General features: G+C 38.3%; 1 protein-coding gene across 1 annotated transcript in view; it reads right to left on the bottom strand.

The window, feature by feature from the left end:
* The window catches only part of LOC110171426 (intermembrane lipid transfer protein VPS13B), a 289,785-nt gene that overhangs the window by 19,083 nt on the left and 251,839 nt on the right, over nt 1-18,863 (bottom strand). The window contains exons 52-61 of the mRNA XM_055163864.1: nt 14,180-14,387; nt 11,361-11,549; nt 9,920-10,066; nt 8,197-8,471; nt 6,896-7,023; nt 6,615-6,811; nt 4,468-4,586; nt 2,999-3,476; nt 2,368-2,514; nt 849-1,077 (exon numbers count right to left, since the gene is read on the bottom strand). Coding sequence (XP_055019839.1) covers nt 849-1,077; nt 2,368-2,514; nt 2,999-3,476; nt 4,468-4,586; nt 6,615-6,811; nt 6,896-7,023; nt 8,197-8,471; nt 9,920-10,066; nt 11,361-11,549; nt 14,180-14,387 — 2,117 coding nt within the window. The remainder of the gene's footprint in view (nt 1-848; nt 1,078-2,367; nt 2,515-2,998; nt 3,477-4,467; nt 4,587-6,614; nt 6,812-6,895; nt 7,024-8,196; nt 8,472-9,919; nt 10,067-11,360; nt 11,550-14,179; nt 14,388-18,863) is intronic.

The raw sequence follows: 18,863 nt of genomic DNA on the forward strand, positions 1-18,863 counted from the left end.
AGCGGGAGACGCGTCCGGCCAGAACGGTGATTTTTGATGTGGGGATGACTGTGTTAAATCAGAACATGTGTGGGGGCTTCAGGAGACAGGACGACAGAGCAGAGGGAGCAGAAGGGAGAGCTGAGTCGCACGTACACGATGGGAATAAGGCAGGCCTGGGGAGTGAGTCACTAGCCGGTGATAAAACGATCAGTGCTCAAATCTCAATCTCCTTAAGGCCTCCAGTGAGTCTGTCTTATTTCCTGGAGATTAAGCAGTATTGGTCACTAAGCAACATGAGCACATGGTCAGAAAGGTTAAAATTGCATAAACAGAAAAAAGTATACATTTTGTAGTTCAATACGAGGTTAAATGTTAGATCAGTGCTTCCATTATAGTAGATATGGGCCCAAAGTAAAGTGTAGACTGACTGTCCATTTTTGTGTGAAGATGCACTGTGTTAGGCTCCAAGTCAAATGAAGCCCAGGCTAGCGGTTACACCAAAGACTCCAGGATCATGTAGAGCAGATTAATATGAACATTTTAAGATCAAAATGATGAGGCTCACTGTAGCAGTTAAAGAGAGAGGGGCGACAATGTTTCAATATGAAGTCAACTGAAGCCAGAGTCTAAGGAGCCAGGAAAGCCCTCATGTTCACTTCCTATTTGGAATGGCCTGGCTAGCAGGTTAGCTATGTCCATTTATATATGTAGTCTATGCTTAAAACATAATAACAGATAAAATGGCTATGACAGATTGTGGGACAAGGTTACCACTAACTGTGGTGAAATGTTGAAAAAAGGGAAAGACAGCACTTAAAAATATTTTCTAGTTACATCATACTTGATGTGCATCTCCCTGGACCCACCTGCTCTGAAGAGTGCTCCTGCAGCATAGTGCATGGCCAGAGCGTGCACCAGCTGTCGGGCAGTGGTGAAGAGCGGCCCCCTCTCAAACAGGGAGAAGGACAGAGGCGTGTGGTCTGATGCGATGTACAGCTTCAGAGAGGCGTGGATACTGACTAGGAGGTGCACTGGCTCAATGGTCAGTTTCTGTAGCCGCACAGGGTGGACCAGAGCCTGCACTGACTGGACAACCTGGGGAATAAATCAACAATAAATCAACAATTCAATAGTGACAATTTGATACATACAATTACAAAAGGGCATCTACTATCAATATCATCAAACTTAAACTTTTGGAACTTATTTACTATAGTTTTTGGTACATTATAATCACCCATTTTATTCCCTGTTATTTTTGAGACATCTAAAAGGCAGGCTGAGGAACACCGTATTTTTCTGCTATGGATGTAGTGTACAAGAGCTGGTGTTGGCAATTTAGTCTGGGTCATTTAGTGCTTTAGAAATTTAGAGTTTAAAATCTTTAAAATCAATCTCAAGTGTATTCCAAACTAAAACACTTCCCAAACTTCTTTTGGTGTAAGAATAAGTTGCGGTCTGTTGTTTTTCGAGAAGACCACTGAGAACAGCATTATAATGGTCAATTTTAGTAGTAATGAATGCCTGGATTAGATTCTCAGTATCCTTCTTATTTAAAAAGGGTCTAATTTTAGCAGTGTTTTTGAGGTGATAAACTGTTGCTTGAGTCACTTTGGTTACATGGACATTAAACTTTAAATCATCATTGAGAATTACCCACCAACATTAGGTTTGACCCTTTCAAGCAAAACTCACAGGTTTGCAGTTACCTTATCCCTATTAGTTTTTGGCCCAACGGTAAGTATTTCTGTTTTTTTTCTAATTCAGTTTGAGGAAATTACTGTTCATCCATTCATTCGCTGCTGGAAGACAGTTTCTGACGGATGATATGGCTTCAGTTTGATGGGGCTCTGTTGAGACATACAACTGTGTATAGTCCACATAGTTGTGAGAGGACACATTGTACTCTCTGATAATCTAGCCAAGAGGAAGCATGAATGGGGAAAAAGCAAAGTAGCAAATTATTGTAAGCTATATAATGTATTACAACAATGATATGTTTTCAAACATGTACAGTAAGAAATTAATATTCCCCAGCAAAACATCTTCTCATGAAAATGACAAGGAATAAAAATTATAAAAATACAAGAGGAGCATACTGCCATTACTATGCAAAAATACATGCGTGGATATATTGATCATACATTTAAACTTTTTTAAAGCCTTCATTTAAATATAGTCACATGAAAACATAAACTTTATTTTGTCTACTTTTTCCTCTTTTGACTACAGAGTACCAGGCAATCTGTAACCAATTGGTTGCCCACACTGCGGCATTGTGCAGTCGTCTGGTATGTCTGGCCTGAACTGAATGTGCAGCTGCAGTAATGATGCCGTAACTACCTCATCAGGACCCAAATTAGAGCATGATCTCACGGTGTGCACCTGTTGTGGGACTCCGGGCGCAGGTCCAAGCCTCTCCGTGCTGCTCCTCTCTGCTGCTGCTGGGATGTACGTGTGGAACAAAGTCTTGATGTAGTAAACAAAGGTGTCTTCGAGGTAGACTCTGGCCGGCTGCAGATGGAAAATGACCTGAGGACAAACACAGAGTGCTGTGATTAGTGTTTTATATTCAGGGTTTAGGTAATGCCTTTTTAAGATCTTTAAAGCAGGGGAGCAAAAGCAAGTGGTGTGTTTAAACAAATGGAAAAACACTAAAGAGGACTTCTGTGGATTATCTGGCTTCACTTTACTGTCAAATGTACAATTCCATAGCTGCCATTTTTTAGGTGCACAGGGGTCCAAAAGGTTTTGAAACATACATAAAAAATAAATAGATAAATAAAGTGCACTATTTCTTTTCATTTCTGACTGTCATCTTTGACAGAGGAGCCCAAAATCTTACTGTTATGCATTTAAAGCAATAAATATATTAGCTAAGCCATTTTACTTGATAAAAGTATATATTTTGTATACTTTTATCATGTAAAATGGCTTAGCTAATATATGTATTGCTTTAAATGCATAATATTAAGATTATGACTGTAGTGGATACGTGGTCCCTCATACACAGTACCTCTTCTATTGTACATGAGTCTGCAGCCAGGTTGACATGGAGAGTCAGAAAACAGGAGCATTTGAACTCCTCCAGTGACTCAGGACTGTCAAAGGGGTCCGTGTCACTGCTCCAGAGGCCCCCACTCTCCGCTGCCCCCCGCTGGTCCTGACACAGCAGCACAGGGAAGTGGAAACTGGCCCGGTTGTATAATTGGTTGTCCACTTGCAGACTGGAGCAATAAACTTGGACCACAGAGCCATCGGATATTAGGGGAGAGACAGAGGGAGAGTCTGCACTCAGGTCCTGTAGTGTGTCTGTGGATAACAGGGCAGGGGCAGGGTTTGTGGGTAACAGGGCAGGAGATGGGGACAAGCTCAGGAGCAGTTTGGTGAGAGTCAGTCTGAGCAGCTCCACTGAACCAGACGGGTTTGTGATGTCATCATTCAGGACCACACTAGCTTCACTCAGCAGCACTCTGAAGGACAGCCTTGGACTCCTGAGGGGAAAAAGCAGCAAATTTAGTCCAAATAATAAAACAACAACAAAACAGAATGTTTTCAATCTTCTAATTTATAGGCCTTTTACGGAACTTGTGATTTGTAGCTTGGCATCACAAATCATGAAAATATGTAAATGTAAATATGTAATCATTTATGAAAACATTCTTAAAACGAAGTTTCCAAATTTACAGTAAAGTAATTAAGCATTTAATTAATGCTTAATTATGCATTAAAAATTGATTATTGACCAATAATAATTTTATTAATTTTAGATATTATATAATTTTATATATTATATAATTATCAATTATTACATTTGGAATGTTTTTCAAAATCTTAAATAAAAGATTTTTATAAATATTTACATTTTGATTTAGTCCAATTTGAATTAATACTGAAAGTCAATGCAACTTTATACACATATTAAACATAAATTATATGTTTACTAATGGCCAAGTGTTAGCAGACTTTTTATAGCTTGTTAAACTAATTTGCAGTGCAGTCAACAAACAAGTATTTTTACATGCTGAGTGTGAGATGTTGGGATTGTGTCTCCTTAGGAGCGGTTTGTTCACCTGTTTGCTGTTAGCTGATGTAGTTTCTAATAGATTCCTCCCTGATGTAATTTGTTTACATTCAGCTAATATGTGATTATTCTAATTCCCTGTTCTGCCAAATGACAAAGTAGCAACGTGTTGATGTCATGGAATAAAGCTGTAAGACTGATCTACTGTATTACTAATTTCATTTATGACAGCACCGGAGCTTTTATTGCCCTCCTGTGGCGAAAATGATGTGTGTTTCTTCAGTGTTTGGAGTTTAGTAACAACTGCTGCATGTAAAAAATAATCATAAAGCAATTTGGGCACGGAACATAAAAAGACACATGCGTAGATAGCTGTAGGTTAGGCATACCACATGTTTTATTGGTAAAATATGTCAGAAGCATAACAAGCAGAAAAAGAGCGGCTAGTGCATGAGCAGTACCTGCTGTGTGGGTAGATTACAGGGTCCATGCTGCCCTCTGGTGCAAAAGACAAGACCAGAGTCCCCCTCTCATAAGACACATGAATGTAGAGGCAGCCAAAGCCCGCCAGGAACACCACCTGCAACAATAACACACAAGGTGAGATCAGAAATAATGAGGGAGCTTTGGGATCAGGAGAAAGAGCTGAGAGCAATTAAGGACAGCATACACCGATCAACATTATGACTGCAAAGTTAAGTAGGTCTTTGCTCCAGGAACAAAGCTAAGGAAGTTTGTTTAGTCTAGTTTAAAGTTTGTAAATGTTGTATTTATAAAAATAATAATAATAATTATAATAATAATAATAATAATAATAATGCTTTACACTTGTAAGGCACTTTAATGGCTTGGCAAGCCCCTCAAAGTTATGTAGTCATAATTCATTCACTTCAAACTGAAGGTAATCTGCTATTCTAGCAGCCCCTCCAAGCCCCACCAACACTCACTCACACATCACTTTCATACTAAGTAAGTGTTTTGTCGAAGGACACAATCACAGAACTTAAGAAATGATCTGACCTTCGGGTTGCTGTACCCACTGGGACACTGGCGTCCCAACAAATTATACAATAATTCATACAAAAATGATATTTAAATATAAATACATCCACTTTGTATTACATCCATCCTACTTGTGACAGATTAAACATGCCCTCTTGTGTCCACTGTGTAACCCGTCATAAACAATACATAAACATGCTTCTAGGCATGCTGCACGATTTTGGGGGAAAACAGAAACCAATTTGAGATAAAAGACAAAAATATGAATAGCTAAAATAATATAATAAAGGTTTCCAATGTTTACCCCCCCAACAGTTGAAACTGAAATTTTGATTTGATTATGATTAGTATAGCCCAAAATCTGAAAATATTACATATATGAGTTCCAGAGCGATTAAAAATTAACTGTGGGTGCAGCAATAAACAGTTAAAAATATTGTGTCTTGAATGATGAAAAAAGTACTGGCACCTAAAAACAGGAAGCTGAACCCGTGAAAAAAGGTTAAATTAAATCCTCTTAGACAATCCACTCAGACCATAAAACTTAATATTTACTCAGTTTCAAATCTCTCGAACAGACCATAACCTGCCTCCCTCAGGTTCAGAAACCAACTCCTCGTGTGGAGCAAAAGGAAGCTGATCTGTGCTGCACACTCCACTGCACAGTCACAACAGCACTGACCTTTGACCTTTCACCTGACCCACAGAGGTCACAGACGAACCTCGCAGTAACCAGAGATACACAGCCTGGCCTTAACTTTAACCCGGGGCTGAGTAGACGCAACAGTAAACATTAGCTGCTCCGCTCGCTAACATGAGGATAATTCAACACTACTGCGAAATAGAAAAACATGGCTGCCCACAGTGGGAGGCAAAGCACATGAGATTCCAAGTTTAACAAACACTTAGATGCAATAATTAATGATTGTGGGAAAATAAGTAGAGGATTTGTTCCAGTGTAAGCACGATGCCAATCTTTAATAGCTGAGATTCATCAAAGCAGGATTTACTGGCTGTGGCACTGAATAAATCTATCACAAGCGTTATATTGGTTGTTTCTGTAATGAGTTTTGCAGTTGATGTGAAACCAAAACATTGGAATGATGAGATGTAAAAGCCTCTGACTTCTTCCCATAACTGACAAACTGGTGAACAGTTTTTAATTATTTGCCACATTCACAGTGAATAATCAGTTACAATTTGTAAAGCATTTTAAAGGTGCATTGTGTAACTTTTCTGGTGGAGGGTCAGCCTGGGATGTTCCGCAGTATAGCATTAAAGAAATCTATCTTGCTTTTATTCAGATAGAGGAGTTTCCGGTTTCTCGAAACTACCACAAAAACATGCATTCTTACTGTGAGCGGGTCTACTTCTCTTCAGATGATGTAGAGATCATTAAAATAAATGCCATACTGTAGAACAATCCAGGAAAATACAATTTATGCAATCAAGCAGGTGGTGGATCCTCTGCCAGAAGAGTTATGCAATGCACCTTTAAAGTTGAATGGGATAAACTAATCCTAATAAATGTCTGTTTATGGAAAAACAAAGGAAGAGGCTGTAAACTGTTGACTTTTGGTGATATTGTCTATGGTTCTTGCTTTACCTGAGTGCCTGGGCAGTTGACGTCTATGGGATCGGTCCAGTCTGGTGTGCAGTGATCTGAAGTGGTCTTTAGCTGCAGACTGGGCAGTGCATCTTTCTGTCTACACTCGGGGAAAGTGGAGAAGTGGTGGTACAGCTCATGGTGCAGGGAGCTATTGGCAGGCAAAGGAAGGCAGTAGATCTCAGCCCTGGGAGTCTCTAAACGTACCAAATGTAAATAACATTTTAGTTGCAGGTTTTATAAATGGTTTTGTATTATGTCCAAGTCCAGTCCATTCCTACCTTTACAAGTCTCTTTTAGTAGCAATGGGATGGGGCACTTGTTGTGGATGATCATACGTGGGCAGGGGTCTTCATTTAGTGTAATGTATGTCACCCCGAGGTGCTCCTGATATGTCAGCACTACAGCTCTGCAAAACAAAATATAAACAAAGCCATAAATATAAATAGAGAGATAAGACACATCCCAGCCCAATAACCACATGTAGATAAGAGTCCCACACCCACCACACCAAGTCACCACACTGACCAAATCCCTCTGAGGCCAGACCAATCATGAGGCACACGTTATTGTGGGTTTGTGTCCAGCTGATGTGTACACAGTGCTACAATAAAACAAATTAGTGGTCAAGTTGTTTTATTATATCTAAAATTGTGCCAATAGCTTAATGGTCCTATATTACACAAAACTGACTCTTGATAGCTTTTAGTCATGTTTGAATGTTGTTACCTAATCAAAAACATACCTGGAATTGTGTTTTTTTTTTTTTTTTTTAAATTCACACATGTTTGGGTAATCCAAAACTCAAAATGCTCTGGTCCACCTTGTGATGTCATGACGTGGTAGTTTTTAAGATAAAAGCTCACTTTCACCTTTAGTTCAAAGAGACTGGCAATTACAGACCTGAAATCATCCAAATAATTCTAGTGAAAGTGTATGGAGTTAAAAGACACCAGGGAGCACTTCCTGTATCACCACATGACATCACAAAGTGGAATAGAGTGTTTTCTGTTTGAGAAAAAATGTTTTTGATGAGGAAACAACATTATAACATAAAAAAATAGCATAATGCAGCCTCTTCAGTGTGGTTTTTGTGTGAAATGTGGCAATGGTCATTGAATCAAAATAGAACAATAATGCCTTTTGTTCTGTTTGTGTGAGACTTTTAAATGTTGAAACAGTTACATTGCTATTTTGGTTATTGACACTCACATGTTATTTTCTCATGTCATATTTTTATGTTTAGACCTGTATTTTTATTAACTTTGCTACAAATACTTTAGATGATACGAACACCTGTTCTCTTTTTGTAAAGGCTGTGATGAAGTAAAAAAGTGCATTAAATGGACACACAAGATAAGTTAGGAGCAGCTAAGCCCGATCCAGTGCTGTGGACCAATATTGAGTCTGACAGTGGAAAGACTGAGGGCATTTCTCTGTGTGCTTCAGAGCCAGACTTTAACAAGCTGTGACCGCTTACAGTGCCTTGTCTCCTCACTTCTCATGCCAGCTAAGAGCTCGGCAACCTGCTCTAAATGGACTGTCCCCGCCAGAACAACCGCACATGTTCCACTGCACCCACCTGCTGCTCGGGCCACCCCAAGAGTCCACTTCCCCGGGCACGGCCACACTGAGGCGGGGCAGGTCTGGGCGCACTGGGGCGGGCAGGCTCCACTGGGAGGGTGCGGGCTGTGGGAGGAGACTGAAGAGCATGTGTTTGAGAGGCAGAGGGAACGCCACACTGCCCTGGGCTCCAGTGTGGAGGAGGTCCCAGCAGGGCACAGAGCAAGCTCTGTCCCTAGATGCTGGCTCACAGGGAGGCAGGGTGAGCATGGAGCTCTCTGGGATCTGACAAACCTGGGATAAGAGAATATGTGGAAAATGAAGAGCTTTTACATTGCAGTGCTGTGTATTTTATACTTTCACTGTGTAAAAAATATGTTTTTTGTTTGTTTTTTTTCTTCTTTTTGGCTATTTTATTATTACGCTGGAAAAGGTAGAAACACCACAGGTGTTTGTTGCATCTCCACAAATTTGACTCTTAGGTGGAAAATGTTGTTCCTTTGGCTATAATATTCCACAGACTGGCATTCAATTCATCTAACTACATGAAGGATATTTTAAACTTTTATATTTCCATAGAAACAGCCAGGTGACATGCCACCTTCAGAAAGCTGCTGTCGCTTTAAAGAATGACAAACAGAACTAAAAAAGATATATGTGTAAGCTGTGTTGTTCAGCCTTGGGTTAAACAAGGTAAAGGGAGACATGGGACAGAAAAAAAATGAGATTTTAGGAAGAGTCCTCGACCAAAGTGACAGAGAGGAGGATTTGAGAGCAGAGATGTCAGAACAAAAAGATTCCAGTGATTACAGCAAAAGATACATGGACATGGAAAACCACATTATTATACTACTCTTTCTTTCTCCCACTAAGCTTAGTGCTAAATTGGTAGCAGGGAAGTCCTACTGCGCTGGTTTAGCATCCAGTGAGCAGGGATTAGGCACTAAGCATGATGAATAGGGCAAATATAAAAGCATTCCTGTCCTTGTTTGTGGTCTATGTTATTGTTAAGGCCGGTGCCTGTTATTTAGAGCTTCTTTTTAAGGTTTTTCAGTCAATTAGCGGCAACTGGCAGGCCCCATAGTAACCATTTCTAAAGGGATCTGAGAGAAATGACATCACTGTATTGTTGCGCTCTTTGGGGACAGGCAGCAGATGAAAGCGAGAAGAAAAACCTGTATCCAATTCTGGGTGTTTGTCTAATGTCCCTATGAAGTGCCATTGCCACATGGTTGGAGAGAAAGGGGGAGCACCGTGATCTTATGGAAAATGGCTTGCTACATCTCTGCAGCAAGTTAGACTTCCATTGGGAATCAAAAGACAGAATGCAGGCCTTTATAAATACATGGAAACATAGACAAAAGCCTGGCCTTATGGTTAGCGAGGTAGCACAGCGGTATTTAACAAGAGACGTAGGAATCTTTGGTGTTTGGGAGAATTGGTGCGAACAGATAAGCCAGAGGGAATAAAATACTGGCCTTGTCAAGGAGGAAAACTTGCGTGTTTGTATTGTACATGGTGCCAACTCAAACAGTTGTTTTACATCTTTAAATAAATGGAGTAACAGTTAGAAAAATAACATGGCCTGACAGCACTGCCATCAATTCATTAGTCAAAGAAGACATATATGAACCCTTGCAAAACTTCCCTTTGAAACTTATTGCATTTTTGTCCCCTGGGAGGTAGAAATGAAGATGATTTAGTGCATATTCGAGAAGAGGGAGAGTGTTTTTGAGAGTTACCTGGTCGTCACTTCCCAGGGAGTGCTTTGTCAGCAGAGGTCTGTACAGTACAGTGTAAGAAGTGTTGTTCACCAAAACTGTCCTGTCCTCGATTAGAAGGATTTGGATGCCATGTCTTACAACTGAAGACACACAAAACTGGCAGAGCTTGAAAAAAAAGAGACACAAAAAAGACACAAATGAATTATATAGCTTTGAAATCAGTCTCATCACTAGGGAATCTTTTAAGGGGTGCATAAATTTGTCCCTTAATCGACTACACATGTTTAAAAACAAACAATGCAAATGCTATTGTCCCCAAACTTCACTTTTAGAGGGATTACATGAAGTTTTGACATTAACAATTGTTGCACTTATTAACAACAGATGGCGCCGACGTGCTAGAAATATGTCTCCAAAACAAACAGATTAGGCTAAATTTGAAGTGACAGATAGATTTACGTGTCCTTATAGGGGAAATCTGTTGTTTTACAAAATCATGGTACATCCTCAAAGTCCATAACTGGGACTAATAAACCTTGGTTATAGTACATCTCAGTCTGCCCCCCAAACCATGAAAGGAGGTAGTAGGTCTTAAATTATATCCAACTGGTTCCCATTGGCACATAGTTAGTATTCACATGCATGACATTTTGAGCATGTTTCTAACTGCTAACTTTAAATACATTTACTGTAAGTTGCTGCTGCCAAATTGTGAATTTTCTTCGGGATCAATAAAGTATCTATTTATCTATAAGAACAACTTTTTCTGAAAGCAAAGCAAAAGTGGACCGTCATTCACATGTCAAAGCTGGACAATATCACATGCTTTTGCTGACGAATTGCAGCATTGGGTGTAGACCTCTCAAAGACTCAAGTATATATTGTTGACTAGGGGTAAAAGACAACAAAAATGGATAGTATCGCAAATGTTTTTTTGGTGATATGCAAAATTTGAATATTTAATATATTGTCTGAGCTGGGAATCGCAGGATCCCTTATGATTATGATACTCGTCTCCTTTCTCTGAACAAACATCAAAACTCTAGAACTGTCACAAAATAATTTATTAAAATATGCCAAAAAATCAATACATCAATACAGCAGCCCATGAAAATGATACTGTATCACCAAATTTTGCATCACAATATATCCGTATTTTAGCACATCTAGTATAATCTCCCAAGCAAATAGATATTTCTGCCCTTTTGTGGTTCATTTTATGGTCCATTTATATTTTGTTTTACACTTGAACCTCAACCAAGACATTTACAGACTCATTTTAGCACAATCTTGATATACCATTGAAATATAATTTGCATATCGCTATTAAGATAATGCAAAAAACAAACAAACAAAAAAAAACTATCAAGACATTGTCCAAACTTATCACTGACAATTTATAAGAACAAAAATCTTCTATCTTTAATACAATGAAGACTCTTATGCCCACTCTTATTACCTTCTGCTTGCCTGGGGAAGCTCCGAGGGTGATGTCTGCCTCCACAAAGCCCTCCTCGTCCAGGGTGACCACATCTGAGCTCAGCCCCTCCTTCCAGCGTGGAGAGGTCATATCATGCACCAGTTTGAGAGCAGTGGACTTGTGGACCGTGTTGGTGTGGGCCCAGTAGATCCCAATTTGAAAGGCCTCCTGGACACACAGCAAGCAAAGATCAGTAATATAGAAGGGAAAGCAAGCAAGGTACGAGGAGGAACAGCGTAGTTTGTAGTATGTTAGTAAAAAATAATAATGAAAATATGTAGAGAAGATTTAGAAGAATAAGAAGAACAACTGAACATTAAAAGCTCTCAGCCAGTTGTAGTTAAAGGGCCCATATTATGCTATTTTCTGATCTATGTTATGTTATTTGTTGTTTCCTCATTAAAAACATACCTGGAGTTTTGTTTTGCTTCATTCATACAGGTTTAACACACAAACTCTGCATATTTATGTTGATTTCTTCTCTCAAATTAAAAACACTATTATGCATTGAGATGTTATGGCAATTCAGGAAGTGTTCCACTGTGTTTTTAAACTTCATACACCTTCACTAGAATCATTTGGATAATTTCAGCTCTAGAAACGCTAATCTCTACTGAACTAAAAGTACAAGGTAGCTGTTAACTCGAAAACTACCACTACCGGACAACACAAGATGGAACAGAGCATTTTGAGCTTTGGGGATGTAGACAGATTTATAATAAAGTCATACTCAAACATGTGTGAATGAAACAAAACACAGCTCCAGGTATGTTTTTGATAAGGTAACAACATTCTAACATGACTTAAAGCTCAAAAGAGTCAATACTGTGTAATGTAGGACATATATAGCAACAATGTGTAGCTTCTGAGTGGAAGGATTTCACCTGCATGACCATAAAAATAGAAAGTTCAAACCATACTTAGTCTCTCGAACATTTTTCATAGAGATTAATACATTTTATGCCATATGGTGGAACATTTTATCTATATGAATAAAATTTCCATGCAAGCAGGTTGAGACCCTCCAGGCTTAAGAGTCAGGTTTGTGGAGATGCAAGCCTGCTCACAGAAAGGCCACACGTTTTTCTATGTTTGGCAGTGCAAAACATGAAAAATGAAAAAAAAGAAAGCAAGCTTTTATTTTTATAATTTCTTGGCTAAAAGTTATGCGGTGAGGCTTTGATTTGTTTATTTAATTAGATTTTTTTTTTTTTCGTGAAATGGATACATAACATTAGAAACAGTCCTGGCTAATGTCAGGTATTGGCCATGTTAAAAGAACATAGCTTAGGTGCCCTACTAATGCTTCACTGACAATTGCATGGCGTTTCTATTCAGTCCAGCAAGCCTTGCCAGTCCTGCCCCATAAACCCATCAGATGTGAGTCCTCTCTTGACGTGCCATGATAAATAACAGGCACTATGGAAACAATGCTTTATTTGTTTCTATTTTACAATCGACACTGCTTGTTATGCGGTATGCTTCGTGCTGGACCATATCTGCACTTGTTCTTTGATACATTGCCTCTTTCACTTTAGTAAAAGAAAAAAGAAATGTGTGTGTTATGTTCCCCAAAACTAGGAGGGGGGAAAAAACATCTGGAGACCTCTTCTTCTGATCTCGAATGTGAACGAGAAGACATGCCTACAATATTCAGTGACAGAGTTTGGCTGCAGATGAAGACCAAGACTGGAAAGGACTGCAGAACTCAAGCATGAGCTAAGAGTTTGTGCTTGTTACACGACACTGAAAATAGCAAAGTGGATTTAGATTAATGCTAGCGTCACATCAAAAGGTTTGCCCTGATTGAAACAAAATATATTTTTAAGTGCAAATGCAATTAACAATTAGGGTACAGGAAGAATGAGAATAAATGAGCGGGACTTTTATGGCCAATGGATTAACAAAGAATGTAACTGATTAGAGTACAGTTGAGGAATTACATGGGCAGTTTGGCACATGATGACAGTACAGATAGCAACAAATTAGCTGACGTTTTAGTTGTTGTGAACAGACAGAGAAAGATTATGATCATATTTTGTTTCATAATTTTAAGTTTCTCTATAAGCCAGGATAATGGTTGAGGGTCATTACCTAAGAAGAAAGTAAAGGAAGATGTTTTCAATTGCATCAATGTGTTCTACTCAATGATAGGGCCTTCAAAATGTGTGATTGTGCAGCTTTGGTATTTTAAATCAGAAATCAGAATTTAAATCACAATCAGAAAACATTGTGTTCCAAAAAGATTTTCTAGGTATTTTTGAGCAATAAAACCATCTGTAATTGAATACATGTAAGTTAGATTTAATTTAATGTCATATTCTGGAATATTCAAAGCAAAACAATTCCAGAGAAAAAAAGAAGGTGACGAACCCCCAAATGAAAAGTTACATAATGCATCTTTAAATTTGTCAGTTAATGAGTCATTTAGTGAGCTACTGTGTCCAAATAATTTCCCTTGTGAATGAATAAAGTCTAAGTCTAATACCTAGACATCTGCCTTCTGTGTGCGTTCCTTAGAACATGCAAACTTCTCGATTCGGGGATTGAACCCAGGACCTTCTGGCAGTGAGATGAGGGCAATTGTGTATAGCAGAGATAGTTCTATATTTTTATTTTTCTTGTACATATATAATAATTATGCCTTATTTGACACTAGCCTCTTGCTATTTTTGGTACTTATTTTGTAAGTTATTATTACCCTTTGTATTTTTGCTCTTTGCTATAATATTTATTGTGATGTGTGAGCCACTGTGTCCCTATGGATCAATAAAGTGATAATAATTTGAAGACTGTACCTTAAAGTTGGGAGGCACTATGACCTTCCCGGCTGGTATCTGAAGGACAATGCTTTCCCCCTCAAACAGCCACAGGTCCCACTGGGAGTGGTTGGCCAGCAGCGCCCAGGGCAGGAGCTCCACCAGCAGAGTGTTCAGACCAGGCTTCCAACACGACAGCTTCACCTGCATGGGACTGTCCCATTGAGCCAGGGGGTCTGACACAGGCCTGAGGGACAACAGCAACACAAGTAATCAGAAGTGGCAGACGGCACTGCATAGATACAGAGGTCATGATTTTTTTGATAAAACAGAAATGCAAGATCAGTCCTATTTACTATGTCACATGTTTACAATAACAATAATAACTAAATAAACTAGGATTTCTCAATAGACCTGCCACGATAACAAACTTTGAAGAGCAATATATTGCTCAATTAATCAAACGATAATACTGAAACCAAATCATAAAACAATTATCCCCAAAAATGTATTTTAAATGTACATTGTTACAAGCAGCAATAAATAAATAACAGAATGCAGCACTTAAGTAGTTGGTTTGTACCAAATCTTATCATAGTACAGTAATAGTACAGTAAAGTAACCACAATTTTCCCACTAGTACTAAGAAAAATTACCTGATTGTCCCATCTGCCATGTACTGAATGATAAGTCGATATAGTATTTATTGAGACAAGCCTACTTGTCAATAAAGACAAATATGAATACAATACAATACAGCACAATGCAATAAAGATGTTTGTTAGACATTAATACAACTTTACTGGATACAAGTGGAGGAAAAATTACAATACACTAAGATACTGTGCATAACAGGACCTCTGAGCAGCAAAGCTTTGTAGGATCAAGTAAAGTTTGGGGAAAGAAAAGTTTTGCAAACAGCTTGGAACTGGAGGAGCAGTTGACAGGTCATGTGGGAACACACATCGATACAGAGGGACAGACACAGAGAAACAGACACACACACACTGCACAGTTTTTCCAGCGATTCCCTGACACAGCATTCATTTCACGGTTATCACATGTTTGTGAACCCTAAACAGGACCCAGAGCCAAACAAACACAGCCCTCAGACAAACTGCACTTCAAACACTTCAGATGTGGGCCAGGCCCTGACTGCAGGGCTGCCTCCACCGCTCACTTTTTGTACATTTAATATTTTCTATTTCAGATATTTTAGAATTTACCTTTTACTTAAATCACCTAATCAAACAAATATCATTAGGTCAGCTGAGTTATCTGGTAATAATATTGGTTTGATTATTATCATATCTAATTTAAAATATAAAATTAACTTAGAATTTAAATCATCTGTCTGTGGTCTTTTTATACATGTTTTTCCAATGTATTTTTTTTAATGGCAAATAAACTAATAAACTAAGACAAGATCCATTATACTAAACGTACTGAGTGAAGATTACATATGCAAATTGGCAGCATCAGAGGAGGCCAGACAGGAATGGTGTTAATGTACATGTTGCTGCTGGCTAAGATGTACATATATATGGCTAAGATATGGCGCATAGCTATCCCTATTATATAATAGCAGAAGTAATGATTGAAGTCTGGCAACTCAACCAATTCATGAAAGCTAGCTATATATCCAGCTACACTTTCTTATGGGACCCAACATAATTGTGGTAATAGCCACTCTTTACAGTGTATTTTGTTTGTGTAGTTAGTCAAATTGGGCTTTGACGTTAACAGTGCGGGTAGCGGAGTGAGCGCTCATAAATCACATCACACAGCTCACAAAACTGTAATTGAAAGAAATGGGGCTTCTGTCAGAACTGCCAACTCTGAGGCCGAGGGCAAAAGAGGTGTGAATTTGGAGTTTTCACACACTTCAGTTTACTCCAAGTCCAACCACTACATGCTGTTTGCGTAATGATCCTAAAGACGCCATTAAAATCCAACAGAGAAAGAAAAATAACAGTTACCACTTTCAACTTCCTGTGCCCCATTAAGACACAATATTTACACACTTCCCATCAAGGTTTGACACAGGCTCTCTGCTGGACTGAAAACAGAGTATCTAAAAGCAATCATATAATTTATATTACAGAAATTAGCCAAAAATACACAACGTTAGTGATGTTAGTGTTCAAGTTTGGAGTGTGTTTAGGTACTGAAATCTCTGCTATTACTGCTCAAAAAATGTTCTCACCATTGAATCCCACAGTTGTGTGCTTGATTGATTTTTGACAATGTAATTCACACAAACACTCAATTGTAAAGTATTTAGCCATGTTTAGAAACTTGTCTAAATGAAAACATTACAAAACATAAGAAAGCTATAAACATTTTCATCAAATGTGTTGCACAATTTGTCCATAGTTATTTTTAAATTACATATTAGTTCCTTGGTCAGCATCCCTGTTTATAGAAAGAGGAGTTTAAAGTGGAGTTTTATTTACAAGAGAGTTAAAGTTACCATTTCAGTTACTGTTAAGAAAAGGTCAGAAATTACAATTGTGTCTATTGTGAATTCTGCGTATGAGTACTTTTTAGTCACTCCAATAAGAATGAGTGGTTGTGCATTGTATATGATATAAAAAGATGACAGTAAACAGTAAACAAAATGAAGTAAAAATAAAACACATTAAAAAAAATCTACTTAAGTAAAAGTATTTCACACTCATTTTGAGGCTTATAAGGCTTCAAATGTATTGATTTGTGCTGAAGTTTTAGCAATTTGTGTATTTTTGTTTGCTCTCAAACAACAAATGTGTTAAAAATAAACCCCTCAGACTTTTCAGCAGGTTTCACACAATAATAAAAATACTTTACAGCCCAGTAAAAAATGTAGTGAAAGTAAAGATACTTTCTTTCAAATGTACTGAAGTAAAAGTATCCACTTTAGAAAGCAAAGTACAGATACTTGAACTTTTTATTCAGGTACAGCACTTTTTCTTTTTTTTTTTAACTTTAACTTTTATTTTGTTAAGTTTCACCATTGTAGCACTATCTGTATCACCTGTGTGTGATGCAGTGAGCAGAGAAACAGCCAATCACAGTCAGACACATGTCCAGCAGATCCACTCTCTGAGCCTGAGCCCGGGAGAGAGAAGCTGCTCCGATGTCTTCAAGATGTCAGTGTGATTGGTGTGTGACAAGAGAGGGCTCCCAGAGTGTCATGTGCAGACAGCATTTCGTATGAGCGAGACACAAAGGGAGGGATACACGGCAGAAGCTGGATCTGGATTCTTGTCTGAATGCATGTTAACAAATATATAATTAAGACGCATAATTATTGAGTAAAGCTTGTATCCAGAGTTTGAGCCAATCATTAAACACTTTTTTTTCATGTTTGTTTCTTGACAGCAACAGGTTTACTGGAAGGAAAATGAATAGCTCCCAATCCATCCTTTGATATTTACTGTATTATCAAGTATTACCCTTGCACCATTTCCACAATAGTTATGATGCAATAGTTTCTACTTTATTCTTCTGTGTTTTTCCACAAAATAGTTTTCAAATCAGGATGTATTTATTGTGACATTTATATCTCTATAAATACTGGAAGTTCACAAGGGCCTATATTACGCTAGTTTGTGATCCATGTGGTAATGCTGTTTCCTCATCAAAACATACCTGGAGTTTTGTTTTGTTTCATTCACACATGTTTAATACACAGATCCAGCATATTTAGTTATTCTCTCAAATGGAAAACACACTGTTCCACCTTGAGATGTCGTGGGGTAATACAGGAAGTGCTCCACTGTGTTTTTTTAAACTCCACTTGAATGATTTAGACAATTTCAGGAATTGCCAATCTTTACTGAACTAGAGGTAAAAGGTAGGTGTTAGGGTTAGTGTTAATGTTAGTTGAAAACTACCACTTAATGACATCACAAGGTTGAACAAAGCATTTTAAGCTTTAAAGATGTAGACATACAAATAAACCAGGATTACTCAAACATGTGAATGAAACAAAACAAAACTCCAGGTATGTTTTTGAGGAGGTAAGAGCATTATAACATGACTTAAAGCTCACAAGAATCCATTTTGTGTAATATAGTACTTTTAAGATCTCATAGCCAAAACCATAATAACATAAAAGGTCAAATACTGTATAAAATATTATTCATATTATGGTATACTGTAAGAAATTGCATGTTCAAAGACACAACACAGAATAAAAAACCTCCTGTTGTAATCTGTTGCCAACTTTTAACTGGATGCAAGGCCCTGAGAGTTGTGTGAGAAAGAGGACCACGACGCAGTGACAGACTAAAGCTCCAGTCTGTGGGGACTGCGGCGGGCGTCTGAAGCACGGCTCACCATTGTCTGTGGAGTTAACCGTTATATGATGTGAACAAAGGCAGCACAAAGACAAGAAGCGTCTCTCATTAAAGGCCCGTTGCACAACAGTGTGTGAGCCTGACAATGGGGCATGTGTGTTGTAACATCTCAAAGCAAAGTCCTACAAAACACCACAGCACAATATGGACTAGAGATCAACCACTACAGGTTTTTCCATGGCCGACGCCTTTACCATGCCTTTACTTTATTTGGATTAGAATCCCGAGCAGCCGATGGCCAATAAGCTCTGCCGATAATTTTTGGACCGATATTTTCCTCAATTTATGTCATTTAAATTTACTACAAACTCACAAACAGCCCCTTTATTGACACAAACTTTTAAGAGAGCTGTGCATCACATTTAATACAATCTTTTTGC

This window comes from Boleophthalmus pectinirostris, unplaced genomic scaffold (assembly GCF_026225935.1).
Source record: "Boleophthalmus pectinirostris isolate CB_2022bp ecotype Guang Dong unplaced genomic scaffold, ASM2622593v1 HiC_scaffold_6, whole genome shotgun sequence".
In the NCBI taxonomy this organism is placed as follows: Eukaryota; Metazoa; Chordata; class Actinopteri; order Gobiiformes; family Gobiidae; genus Boleophthalmus; species Boleophthalmus pectinirostris.